Genomic DNA, 13910 nt, shown 5'->3' with positions numbered 1-13910 from the left:
AGTTCCTCAAATTTATTATAAATACTCAAGAATCTCACAACAATAAATACAGCAAAACTGTTTGTGTTTGTGCTGCTTCTCTGACAAGATGGAAAATATCAGGAACCATTTCCCTAAATTAATTGTTTTAAATAAGTTCCAACTCATACAAGTTCCTGTCGTAATCTGATATTTCAAAGAATCCTTGAGAGACTTCTCGCACACAAAGAAAAGGTGGTGAATGAAAGCATGTGGCAACTGAGTTATGTTTGCAAATTTTTCCTTTAAAACTGTTTTCTAGTTTTTGCATGTGTCTGTGTTAGAGGAAACAACCAGTGGCGATGTTCTTACCCGTTTCACTCTGACACTTCGTCTCTCCATTGCATTCCGAACGAACGGGGGCTTTTTGGATAGTGTGGAACTGTCACTATCACTGCGATTCAGCTGAAAAGGAAGGTGGGAAACACAAACTTTTCATGAAAGAAATACAAGCAGTGCATACACATACTATCAGCGAGACCACAGGTTGTTGTAAGCAGAACTGTGAAGCTTTGTGAAAGGCAGACAGCTGCCACCCCAGTCTGAGTAGATAACATGCACTGGCACAGCCAGATCCTGCCACAAGCCTTGAACTCTGTCCCTTTTTGGGAATAGGCTGTGAACAAAGAGAGGCACTAAGTTAGGCTATGAGATGGGACTCTGCCCCACTGCTCTTCTCCTGTGCCAGTAACTAGGGTGAGCAAAGCAGCCCAGAAAAATAAGCTGTAAGTAGTAATAATAATAATAACAACAATAATCCTCTTTCCTAACATATAAAAAACATGGGACTATTTTATTTGAGATTTCTGTTTTCTCTAATCTGTATTTTTCTATAACCTGCATTTTGAGCTAGTGATGGAAGAGGCAAGTTTACCTGAAAGCTCTCCCCTTGGGTTTATCAGCTGAAGAGTTCCCATGTTACACACAGCCTGCCTTGTTTTGTGGTTGTCTGTAGACCCTTGCAAAGAGCTCAGCTCAAGCAGGGTTTTGTTTTAATTCCCTTCTCATGTCCCTTCTCAAAGCTGGGGGAGGAGGGGAACAGGCACTGGGATCTGTGTGTGCTGGGACACAGCACCTGTACAACTCAGGCACAGGCCAGTGCTGCAGAATGAGTAAGGTTTGTTCCCCTGGAAGCACCTGCTTCTGAACCAGGGGAAAACTACACAGCAAATCTGGCTCAGCTGTACTAAGGGACACTTGGGACAGGTCATGTGCGGTAAAAGACAGTGCTTGCTTGTTTGCCCATTCCACCTAAAAGACAAGGTATTTATAGTTTATTCTGACCCTCAATTCAGGAAATCATTGTGAACAAACATTTCAAAAGAGAAGTGACATCTGATCCAACATGTGGCCTGCTCAGTTACCTTCACACAAAGCACACTGGTGACTTTCAGGTTTCCACAGTTTTTTTGCTGATATTATCAGGCACTTACCTTTCCATTTCTACCAAGGATTTATGTTCACCTTATCTGAAGTTAGATGGACAGAGCTAACTGAGCACAGAACACTTCAAGCAGCAGTTTAATATGCAGCTCATTCATCACTCTTACAGCAGCCCTTCCAGGTCAGTTTGGGCACCTCAACAAGCTGCATGTGCCACAAATATGCATGCACTTATATATCTGATAAAACCGTGCTTAATGCTGTTAGTTCCAAGGCAAGATACTGTCCAGGAGGTGAGGACAGAGCAAGCTCTGAAGTCAAGGGGAGAGAAGAAAGCACTGTCGGGTTTCTGTGAGAAATTCAGACTGAGTGAAAACAAGCACTTAGAACTCAGGGTTTCATTGTCCTTACCCGACACACGTACTGACTCTGTGGTCCTGGGGAAAATGTTTTGGAGCGGATGATGGTGCTACCCCTGACAAACTGAGTCTGGGGTGGATTTGCTGCTCTTTTGTCTTTTGGACGAACTACAGTCGAGGACTGTGCAAGGGTCTCTGTGTTGGTCTCTTTATCCACCTGAAAGACACAGAGTGCAGTGTAAATTCCAGCTTTCCATGTGCTCAGGACACACCCCCAGGGCTGTGTGACAGCCACCTGTGCTTGTTGCATTCAAACCCAGACATTCTTTAGCTGTGTCCTGACAGTTCACTCCTGGAGCTCTGCTGCATTACCTGGATTGTTCCCTAAGGGCTCTGCATCCACTGATTGCTGTACAACACAATTGATTCCAATGGGCTTTGCCTGTGGATGCAACACATCACTGTGACCTGGCAATCCCACAGAGAGCAGGTATGATTTTAAAGGCCATTATCTTACTTGCTGTGCATCTGCAGCAAAGATCTAAATCGATGTACAGAGAGAGCTGTGTACAGCTATGTTTGTAGCTGTTTGACTACAGCTACATTCAGAATTAAACAAGGTCAAAACCACCGTCACATTAATGAAAAATGCTCCTCACATCATGAGCAGCAAAAAGAAGGCATGAAATGGTGCTGTACTAACTGTGGGACAAAATGGTCACAAAGAGTTATTTACAGAGATTTCAGGTAGATAAACATTTAATCATCAATGATGAACTTTCAAAAAACTGCTGTAGCCTTGCTTAGCTCAGCAACAACCCAGTCAGCTGAGAAATGGGAAGCTTAAACCATCTTTCTGTTCAAAAGGCCCTTGACTGTACCTTCACTGCTATCTCTGTGTGCAGCTGGGAATTCAGACTTTCTTCTGTTTCCCACAGCGATTTTCCAGCACAGAATTCTTCCTCCTCCTCTGCTTCATTTTCACTCATCTCATCCTGTTCTTCCAGGTCAGGAACCTCTTCGTCTTGCCTGAAAGGAACAGCTCTGTTATTGAACTGGCCTCCTGTGGACAAAATTCTGGTGCTGGAGCAGGAGGTGCCTCCTGTAAGCTGCTGGACAGAAACACATCCCCAAGGCAGCCAGGTGTACCTGACAGGCCCTGCAGCCACTGAGATTACACAAACACAGGCTTAGAAAGGAGAGAAGCTGCACCAGAAGACCACATTACAGCCAAAAACTTCATCCTGATCTGGCTTCAAAAGAAGCAAGATGAGGGCTCAGCCATGTGGTCTGAGTTGAAGGCAAGTGCATCTTGAGGTGAGCTCTCAGGATGCCATTAATCTTAGTTAAAAAGTGTTACTGGACAAAATTGAAGCATTATTTTAACACCCTTTTCAGCTCCCTTAAACTCACAGGAGGCTGCTCCATCAATCCCATTGGTCAGGCTTGCTTTCTATTTCAAATGTTGGACTTCTTTAAGGAAATCTGAATCTGAACCCTATAAAGAACAGCCACATTAAAATTCAAGCAAAGCCTTGCACCACAGAGTGGAGTTTTCAGGGCATCCATAGAAGACTGTACAAATAACAAAATTAGCACAGTGCTACTGACAATTTTCAACATTTATCAGCTTTGTTCTCATTTTCTAAGCACAACCCCGACAACAGAAGAAGCAGGATTTTTCACCAAAACAGGGAAAGAAGAAACCTCCCACAGTGCAGTATCATCAGCTTTTTCCTCTGCACCCAAATGCTCTGATCACTCCACAAGAACAAGATGGTGGGATGCCACCTACCAGCTCTCTCCACTAGTTAAAGTGCTTCTGCTTTCCTCCAGTTTCTTCTCCACAGCTTCCAGTTCAACAGCTGTCTGCTCTAAGAGTGCAGAGACAGAGTCCTGAGGAGAGAAAGAGGCTTCTTGTGAAGAAGTGACTCTCAGAGACTGCAGCATGCCCAGCCCCTGTGGTGAGAACAGCCCCAGAGCACACACAGAGCTCAGAGCAGCCCTGTGAGCACAGCTGGCCCAGCTCCCCGGCGTGTGCAGCTCCAGCCTGAGCACCTTCTGTGCCTGCATGTGCAAACCCTGTCCTGACTTGCCCAGCATGTTCATGGCAGCACTGTGAACTGCCTGGTGGGCAGGAGGGCTGGAGCTCACACATCACTTACACCACGCCAGCCCTCAGCTTCCTGAGCAGCAGACTTCAGTAAGTGTTCAGCCCAGGACGAGGGCATATCTGGAATCGGCAAGTTAATTACTTTGCTGCACCTAACGACACGTTCAAGTTGTAAATATAAACACACCAGACTTCACTTCTCTATAGTAACAGCCACACAAACCCTCTTGCTAGTCCTGTTTACAAGAGATTTGGTAATTTAAGCAGTCGTTCTTACTGTTTTTTCAGTGCAGGGTACTTCAGAGTGGCTGTTTCCTTGTTTACTTCTCCTGTTTTGCTTCTGCTGATATTTATAACTAAGGAGGTTATACCAACGTGTTGATTTCTCTCCGGATCTACATATTTCAGCAAGGCTAATTTGTGCTCCACCCTATTGAGAACAAGAACACAGTTTTAGTGTAATATTAAAATGAACAACTACCACACCAGTCAGAAGAAATCAGAGTGAAAATCCAGGACTGCTTGATTTTGGCAAATTCAACAAAAAGAAAAATTGCCTGTTTATCCCATTTCAACACCACTAGTAATGCTTTATGTTTAATTATTTTTAGCATTGTCAAGAGCTTCCAATCTAAGTAGCAAGTGTTTCACTACAGCTCCCCTGTACAAGAATCCAGATGTACTGACAGTGCTACTGCAGCAGGGAGAAATTACAGCCAGAGCTCCCAAGAGAAAGAGAAGGGAACAAAGAGAAGGGAACAGGAGGGGATGACTCCCTTTCAAGAAATTTGCAAGGCTGACAAAAATCACTGCCCAAACCCAGATGTTTTAGCTTTGTATATCCCATTTCTCTTTATCTTCTTTGTCATTTTTTAATACATTACATTTAGTACACAACCTGATGTATCTAAAACCAAAGTAATTGGTTCTCAGTTGCAATACCATAAATGTTTCCAAAAGGAAGAAAACTAGTTAAGAGTTTGGCATCAAAGCGTGATGGAGAAATATCTAGTGGTCTGACAAGGTAGTTCTGTAACAAAACATTTATCTCATAATTGTTTTTCCTGATGAGAATTGCCATTGCAAAGAATGCCATGGGGGAGAGACCACATAGCTAAAGATAATCAGGAAGGCTTTCACAGAAACTGCCGTGCCTCAAGAGTGTAACATCGTGTCTAATTAAAAAGAGGAAACAAACACAAAGTTATTAAAATAGAGCTGGCTACTCACCAAACATTCTTCAAGGTGAGACTTATCTACAGTGCAAACATCGACTCTCAAAGTCTTCTGGCGTAAAGCCGGGTAGGAGATGGAAACCCAAAATACTTCATTGTACACGAGATTGTCCGAAGCTTCCACGGGCCTGGTGCGGAACAAGCAGCTCGTGCTCTCCGAGCAGGGCAGGACAGCCACACGAATGTTCCTGTGGGGACAGCACTGCACTCAGCACTGCCCTGCAGCTGTGCAGCTCCCCCCACAAACCCCCAGGGAAAGTCAGCCTAAGCACTGTGGACACTGCTGTCCTTTCCTATTCTTTGGAGCTGCAGTCAACTGAGAAAAAAGCAACATCTCGTCACAGCATCGGAGATGTGAAGTGGCACGAGTTGCCACAGACATCATCCTTCTGAACCCTGTAATCAGACATCATGGGATCCTGTTTTACACGGCTGTTTACATCTGTGCAACCTGTCACACTGCTCACATACCTACCTTATGTAGGTAGGAACAGCAAAAATAAATCCAATTTTTATCAGCTTATTCAGCACACGCTGAATTTAAAGACCTTGTGCTTGGAATGAGTCTAGCAGTAGTTGCACATTTTCCCACCCCTGTGCAAGTGTCCAAGGAGTTCTGCAGCAGGACAAACTCCCTCTCTTCACTAGATGCAGGTGCTCAAGGCACTGCTACAATTAAGAGCCTCACCAGCCAGTGCTAATTCCAGGCAAGTCCTTCCCTAGCAAATACAGACCTCTGAGGAAAAAACTGCACCTTATTTCAGTTTACAGGTTTGTTAGTTCGTAAGTGCCACCACACAAAGTATAGAAACATTTCAGGAAGGATAAATTTTTAAGAGTGAGAAAAAGCGTAAGCCAATCTCACTGTCATCCTCATTAGGATTTCACCCACTTACACTTTTTGATCTTGTTGTAACAGCAGTGCTGGAACATTACTCAGCTGGATGACCAATATTGCAAATTGTTTATTTTTGTCATCGTATCTGAATCAGAAAGACACAGAAAAGCATTATTATTAGAGAAGTCTGCCTTGGACTCTGTGGCTGAGCATCCCATACAAACAATACAAAACATTTACAAACAAGACAACATTATAATGGGACCATGACTTGCCCATAGTTTAAAACAAAACCAGTTTCCTATTACATCAAGTTTTGCTACCAGAACATCCAGAATACAGAACAGTCCAGAACATCCAGAACTTAAGGATTCAGATACAATGGACTGTTGATCTGACCTAATACACACTGGTTTTCCTGGGGTCTAGTTAAATTGCTGCATTGTAGCTACAGTTTTTTGAGTGACTGCAAAATAGAAAAGTCAGAGGTAAAAATACTTGAAGTACAACAGTGAGGATGTCATGAGTAACTTTTTCCTTTGGATGGCCATGACAAAGGAGTTTTGTACTTCTTTTTCTCAAATCCTACACAACTCCCAAGAAGTCATTTAAGGAGGATGCCTCTGTGCCTGCCTCATGTGGCATCCACATGAGGTCAGGGATTGTGACTGCCACTTATTCTCAGCAGTTTTCCCCACCCAAGCTGCACCCTTAAGGATTCTGCAATCCAGCCAAAGGCTGTCTCCAGTCCAGCACTGCCAGTGCTCCTGTTGCTGGTTTGCACCCTCATACCACAGTATCACCAGTTGATTTCCACTGACATGAAAGAGGCAACTGGGCCAAGAACCTCCTGGAGTCAAGTATAATTCTTAATTACATTAAAAAAAGGCATCTGTCAGTTAATACTAATAGGACAGGAGAAGAAAATAGCACAGAAAGCACTAGCTTTTAAATCCCATTTATCATTCTTTCCACTGGAAGGCAAATCCAGTAAAATATGTTGCACATACCTCATTGCAATTTGCACTTTGGCTGTTCCAACTGCGTCTGTATCGTCACTGTCAAACACCATCAGGTCTGACACACATGGTCTGAAAGGAATCAAGACAATTAAGGATTTGATTTGCCTCTTATTGAAGCATTTGCATTTAGGTGATACAAGATCTTTTCCCTTCCATTCAGTGCTTTGGTGTATGGATTTTGTAAAATTAGCAGCTAAAAGAAAGCCCATTTAAGAAGTAAGTGCAATCAGCCTTAGAGGTATGTATTACAGTGCTTATCAGCAGAAAGTCATATGTCTTCTCTCTTCACTGCCAAAAGAAAAAAAGAAGCCACACAAAAGACTGCAAAAATAAGGCAGTGGGGGATTTTTAAAGGGTTCCCTTGACTGGTTTTTAGTAGAAACGGCTGACTGCCCAGCAAGAGAAATACGACTTAACAACTGCAATCCTGTCCTGCATCATGACAGCAAAAATTCCCAACTTTTATTAGATTTAAGTAATTCCTTTGTTTCTTTAAGAAATCAAACTTTCTTAAGCACATTAAAAGTGACAAAGTACACTGACTGGCCTTGCTGGAAACAGCTATTCTGCATCATTTCCCTCCAAATGTATTCCTCCTCCCAAGTTTTATGCACTGAAAGTCCCCAAAACTACATTCATTGTCTAACTGACTCAAGAGGCCATGTTGTAGCACATGAAAACAGGATTAGCATTTTTCTCTTCTAAATGTTTTCTGTATTACTGCTTAGCGCTCTCTTGCATTTCGTTACATTTCAGCTGCAGAGGGTGGCTCATCCCACCCTCACCACTTGGACAGGCACCAAAATGGCACTGTAGGCACCACAGGGGCTGGCAAGCTGATAACCCAAACACCACAGCAGACATGTGAGTGTGCACGGGATGCCTTCTGTGACTGTCCCACTCCCCTCTCCACAGAGCTCCCTACCCCACTGAAGCGACACAGGGGCCCTGGGACTCCCAACTGTCTGACTGCTTGAGCCCAGGAGCTCTAATTTACAGAAGCATTGCACTCCCTTGTCAAAGTGAATTGTGCTGTAAACATGAAAATTACTCATTTATCTAGAGAACTAATGAAGATACCTAATGAATGGGGGGAATCTGAATCAGTCGTGTTTCACAGCTAACGACCCTGTAATTCCCCTCAATGCTAATAAAAACAGTATAAAACCCACGTTAGATGGGTATAGATAAGATCAGTACCTTCCAGTGAACTTTTTGACAAAGCCCCCACAGAGAATCCAGAAAGCCAGCAAGAGTAGTGACTCCCAGCTGTGCCCTTAGTGGGAGAAGTCTTGTGGGCATCACATCCTGCTCTTGCTCCAAGCACTTGGAAACCGCATCACTGCATGTGCACATCCATCAGACAGTTCAAGGTGCTTCTGCTCTCTTCCTTAACCCTCCCAAAGTCCCCTCACGCTGACTGAGGGCTGGCACTGACTGAGAGGAAGGGAGCTTTCCACCTGCCAGATGGCTCCACTTCCCCCCACCAAGGCAGCAGCCACAGCTTAGCAGCACCTTCACAAACAGGCCAGCTGCTCAAACAGCCCTCTGTGAGCTTCCTTTCAGCTGCTTCTATCATGGGAAGCATAGGTCATTTCGATAATCAAATTCAACCTACTCATAGCCTTTTCAGGAGTATTAAGAAACCTGAGACTGAGAACTTTAGTCACCCTAGCAGAAAGAAAGGTCATAACCAGCAGTATTCCAGCTGACTTTTGTGCAAAGCCGAGTCACTGGCTCCATCCTGGAGGGAGATCTGATGTCTACCTTTGTACAGACGCCTCGTACACGCCGCTATCTCCAGCAACGGATTCATCAGACACTGCGGCTGACACGCCCGCCACCTTCAGCGCCGTCCCTCCAGCTGTGTTTACACCTAGCAGGAAAGCACGGAGGGAAAGCAAGAGCAGGTGTTAATGAAAACAAACTGTCTGGATGGGCAGCAGCTTTTCTTCTTACCCTCCCTTTGAATGGCATTTTTCCCCCCAATCAGGTATTGTTAAGCAACAGCACATTTCTGAAGACAGAGAAGACACAGGTAGGGCAGGCTGAGCTCAAACGTGGCCTTGAAGTGAGGGAATGTGCCAAACTGCCCTGGAGAACAAAAAGTCCCAGGAAAATGGCAGGACAAGACTGTGTGGTGGAGCTGAGAGAGGGTTTCATTGCACAGTGAGTGCCCATTTATTCCGTGGGCCCTGCAGCAGTGTGAGGGCTGAGGTTACACACAGGTTGGGCCCAGTGTGTTACAGCTGCCTGCCCTGGCACCTCCCTGGGCACGGTTTCTTGCAGGAGATGCCAGAAGCTTCCAAAGCCCTGGCCAGGCAGGGAGGTACCCATGACACGATGAGCAACATTCAGAAGCAGCAGGACTTCTAAATTCTGGTGAACTTATAAATATGAACCAATAAACCAGCTCCTACTGCAAGGCAATAGCCTTAGGCAGGCAGCAATCCCTCTGCCACCCAGAGTACAGTGGCTGGGCAAGCACTGCTGACCAGGCTCTGGCCAGGTATGGATCATGTGGAGCTGCATATCCCACCTGGAGAGCTTATACCAAGTTTAGCTTCAAGAGGGGAACAGCAAAAAAAACCACCACCTAAATGCAAAATGTTTGTGTACGCAGGACAAAAGGCAGGTCCAGAAAGACCAGGTTAATTAGCTGAACATGGGGAGAGAGAGAGAGTTACAGGATTTAAAAGAGCAGTCATGCAGGAATGCAGGGAAAAGGAGACAGGGAAGAGAAACCAAAGGTGGTGAAGCAAGTTTTGCACAGAGGTGTTATCTCATATAAATTTCTTGTGCTTCAAAACAGGGAAAGATTCTCCCTGGAAACCTGCATATTCTGCATCTTTCTACTTGAACATTTCAGGGGAGAGGAGCTGCAGCCAAGAGTCTGGAGAACTCCATCTGCCAACGTGGCTAACGAGTGCTGGGCCCTACCCAGCTCTTGGCTCTCATCCTCAGGGATGTGGGAGACCTGCTCCCAGAGTGGGGAGGTGCCATGTGCCACCCTGGCAGCAGCTGGAGCCCCACAGCAGCAGAGCAGTACACTCCTCTCCAAGGGGCTTTTGTTCTTCAGAAGAGGTCCTTCTTTCCCATAGACTTAGACAAGCACGTGCCCCCAGACAGATATATGGTTTCCAATGCATATTTGCTTTATTACAAAGCAAGTTTGGGTTTTCATTGGATTTCTGGGGTTTGAGTTTGTTTTTTCAGATTTTTTTGGGGGGTGTTGTTTTCTTCATAGTCTCACAAAGCCACTTAAAGAATTAAATCCAGCTTTGAATAAACTGGTGGAAAAGTGTGCAAGGGTTATGGAATAGCATAGGGACTTGTAACAGTAGAGGGTGCTACAGGTAACCCCAATCTTTTGAGACACCTGGGCCATTTCAGGCCCATTTATAGACAGATTTTTTGACACTACCACCAAATGGCATTTCTCAACTTGGTACTCCCATGGAATCACTGGACAGAAATAGAATGTCCAGACTTTTTCCCCACAGGCCAATCCACATGAATAGAAGTTAGCACCTGTAACACAATGTATCAGTCATTAACTAAAACAAATGGATCCATTTAACACTGGCATTCCCAGTTCAATCCATCCTCCCTCCTGCCAGGTGCCAGGGCCAGGCCCCTGCAGTGCTGTGGATCATAGGATGAGCTAGAGGTACGTGGACAGAGTCAAAATTTCTTTCCTCAATGCTTCTTCATACTGCCTAGTCCATGGTTTTAACAGGAAAAGAACTTCTTCCCCACTGGCTGGCTTCCTCAATCTGATTCTTTGAGTTTGACACACCAAATGCTGCTCTGGGAATCCCTTTACAGGGGACTGGCTCACTGGGAAAGGCACTGCAGGCTGGCCTCCACACACCAAAGCTCTCTTTCTCCCTCAGTTCCCAATGCCATGGAATCAATCCAGCCCAGAAAAGCTCGTTCTTGATCACCTCCCCTGAGCACCTCAGGGCCAAGCAGGGGTGACTACAGAAAGTGCACAGCAGTGAAGTGAGTCCTGTACAGCAGAGTGCTACAGTGTAAAGCTGAATAAAGATGAATTGTACCCTGACAACAATTCCAGTCACCCCTTTCCTTACTGGTTTTGCGAAAAGACTTGGAAAATCAACCCTTTCATGCAGCTAATTAACACAAAATTTGGACTTTCAGCTTTTAGCCTTAGGTCTCTGAAGAGGTATCACACTAATAAAAAAGTTCATGGAAGAGTTCAGAACTGACTCAACTCTCCTCCATTTTTCCAAGCAGGTGGATAACGGTACCTGTGCTGTTTAATCTTTTTTCCCACTCACATCAAGAATTTGAAGTCTGCTCCTCTCTTCCTGCCATTTGCCCTTCCATGGGCCTTGAAGAGCCATGTCAGGCACTGTCCTCACATCCAAACCATTTAATCAGAGAATGCTGGACTCTGCCAGATTGCAGGCTTTGCTATTAGTTCCCCTAAATTGCTCAGGTGTTCAGGTGAGCAAGGAAACCTGATTTCAGTTTCAAAGCTAGAGGAGGTTCTGCTCTACCAGAAGGCAACAGCAAAGCCCTCAGATGTACTGTTCAGCTCTGCTTCCAGGACACGTGAGTGTGCTTTGGCCAGGACTGACCACCCCAGAGCCAGCCCCTGCATTTCGGGTGTTACACTGAACCCCCCCACCCCCAAAATGCCTGAGGGGTAGAATCTCATCTCATTATTGCCCTGAAATAAACTACTTATGGTGATTATTTTGTCTGCTGACTGGCTAACAGCAGTAATCACTTAATCTGCTTAACACCTGAGCTTTCACTTTAACAGCCTTGACAAATCTGGAAGAGCTAAAAAGGTTAAAACTAATCAGTGCCCAGTTCTAATAAGAATAATTAGTGTTTCCTACTCAAATGCATAATACCTCTTGCTTGTAGGAAAATGGTAGCTCAAAGGGGAAGATTTGCACTTGTGTTTTTATAGTGTTTCAAATAGTGTCAGCCTTCTTATTGCAGAAGGCAGTGATAACTTGGTACTGGTTCCCTTTATTCACAAGCTGTTCAATAATCCCACGAAAAACAGAAGCAAACTGTACTGCTGGTTCATAGGACTATAGCTTGCAAGTTTATATTGCCTTTAAAGCTCTTCCTCACTGCAGCTACAAATCCAGTCCTTTCACTCATTGGATTTAACCCAACTGCAGTCACAAGGGCTTCAGGCAGGCCCCAGCACTGTGCCCTGGCCGTGCCAGCTGCTTTCCATCCGCTTCAGCCCATCCACTCCAAAAAAGGATGAACCCTTCCCACCCACCAACAAGCCATATGCATATATGAGAACATCCACTATCTCAAAATGTCTTATTTTATCACGCTTACAATCTAAACACGTTTGTGTTGCTAAGAGACCAAAACAGCAGAATTCGAGCACAGCCTTGACATGTCTGCTCAGCTGAAATTAATAAATTCATTGCCACTGATTTACTGGGAACCAGAGCAGGATCTTATGCATACCAAGGTGGTGGGAAAGGATTATTATTATTATTATTATTACTATAATTTGTTAACTATTAAGCTAAATGGCTTTTCCAGCCCTCCTCAAAAGCTTGGTTAAAAACTTTGCATCAATGTGGCACTGTGTGTCTCCCAGACCTAAAACAATAGATGACATCCTAAATAGTTTAGTGCCAAATCAAACCAGGAATCCCACCACGACCATTTACATTTGCACATGAAATCCCTGTCAGTTGTGTCCACATGTATCTGTCTACAATAAAAACCTAAATCAGTCTCCTGCACGACTCATTAGTCAGTATTTTTGTGTACAAATTAAAACACCAACCCTCCCTCCCAAACGAGACAGAACACAGAGCTGAAAACATTTTTCAACATAAAGCTAACAAGATGACAGCTTCTGAAACCCTTGCTTCTCAATGCTTTATGAATGACATTAAATATAAATGCATGCAGTGCATGCAAATCTTTTCTTACCATACCTTGACCTAGATGTTTATCTCCTGCTCGAGGCTCTTCCAGTCTACAGTTGCCATTCCCAGCGTTTAGGGTGAGTTCTGACAGATTTGCACTTATCTCTGCATCATCAAAATCCATATGGCTTGAAAAGGCATCACCAGTTAGGAGTGGGTCTATCACCAGTGGAGAGCAAGGTGGGGATGGAGAAGAGAGAGATGACCTTGGGGACAGTGATGTCATGGATTTGGGAGTACCAGACAAGGACCTCAGAGCCTGCATGCGACTCGTGGTGTCTGCTTTCTGAGTTTTTGCCACTTCATCCTCGTGAATAGTGGTGATACAGCCTGATGGCCTAAACCCAGTGGCTCCTTCCAAGAGCAAGTCAAGCTTGTTTTGATATTCTGAGTCCAACTGCTCCAACTGCTCCAGGTGCTCGTAGTAGAGATCAGTGAAACTGGCTGAAGTCGACGAATCCTGGCTGGAGGTGGCAAGAGATCCTCTGCTAGATGCAAGAGAACCGGGGCTGCTGCTCGAGGAGAGGGAAAGCATGCTGGTGGAGAGACTGAAGGAAACAAGTCAGAAAACCATGACACTGTGCCTTCTGATTTCTCACGCAAACACTGCAATGTCACCACATCTCTAAGCCCACAGGGTGTTGCTTTGTTAGCTCAGGCCACACGCATTAGTCCCCAGAGCAATCCAGAACCAGAGTCTACGCAGCAGAAACGGTGGGTCACTGCTCAGTAAAACAGCATCAACCATACACAGTTTTCTACTCACCATATCGGACTCCTAAGAGCCCTTGTTTAGCCAAAACAACCCTAATGAACAGTTTCAAACCAATTAAAATTAGTGCCATCCCCCTCCTCCCACGTCTCTCTGGAAGGTATCTATGGCTCCTGTTAATCTCCAAAGCAGACCGCAAAAGCCAGCAAGGCCCATGCAAGAAGATGAAGTTATTGCAATGAACTGTCTGACCATATGGAAATTTTCTTGCATTTGCCTCAA

General features: G+C 44.8%; 1 protein-coding gene across 2 annotated transcripts in view; it reads right to left on the bottom strand.

The window, feature by feature from the left end:
* The window catches only part of WWC1 (WW and C2 domain containing 1), a 66055-nt gene that overhangs the window by 2839 nt on the left and 49306 nt on the right, over positions 1-13910 (bottom strand). For both annotated transcript variants that reach the window (XM_040078269.2, XM_040078270.2), the window contains exons 11-20: positions 12926-13464; positions 8736-8844; positions 6957-7037; positions 6005-6091; positions 5104-5296; positions 4151-4303; positions 3556-3656; positions 2642-2789; positions 1813-1977; positions 331-423 (exon numbers count right to left, since the gene is read on the bottom strand). In XM_040078269.2, coding sequence (XP_039934203.1) covers positions 331-423; positions 1813-1977; positions 2642-2789; positions 3556-3656; positions 4151-4303; positions 5104-5296; positions 6005-6091; positions 6957-7037; positions 8736-8844; positions 12926-13464 — 1669 coding nt within the window. The remainder of the gene's footprint in view (positions 1-330; positions 424-1812; positions 1978-2641; positions 2790-3555; positions 3657-4150; positions 4304-5103; positions 5297-6004; positions 6092-6956; positions 7038-8735; positions 8845-12925; positions 13465-13910) is intronic.

The sequence above is a fragment of the Hirundo rustica genome, chromosome 14 (assembly GCF_015227805.2).
Source record: "Hirundo rustica isolate bHirRus1 chromosome 14, bHirRus1.pri.v3, whole genome shotgun sequence".
In the NCBI taxonomy this organism is placed as follows: domain Eukaryota; kingdom Metazoa; phylum Chordata; class Aves; order Passeriformes; family Hirundinidae; genus Hirundo; species Hirundo rustica.
This window is presented reverse-complemented; position numbering and strand designations above follow the sequence as displayed.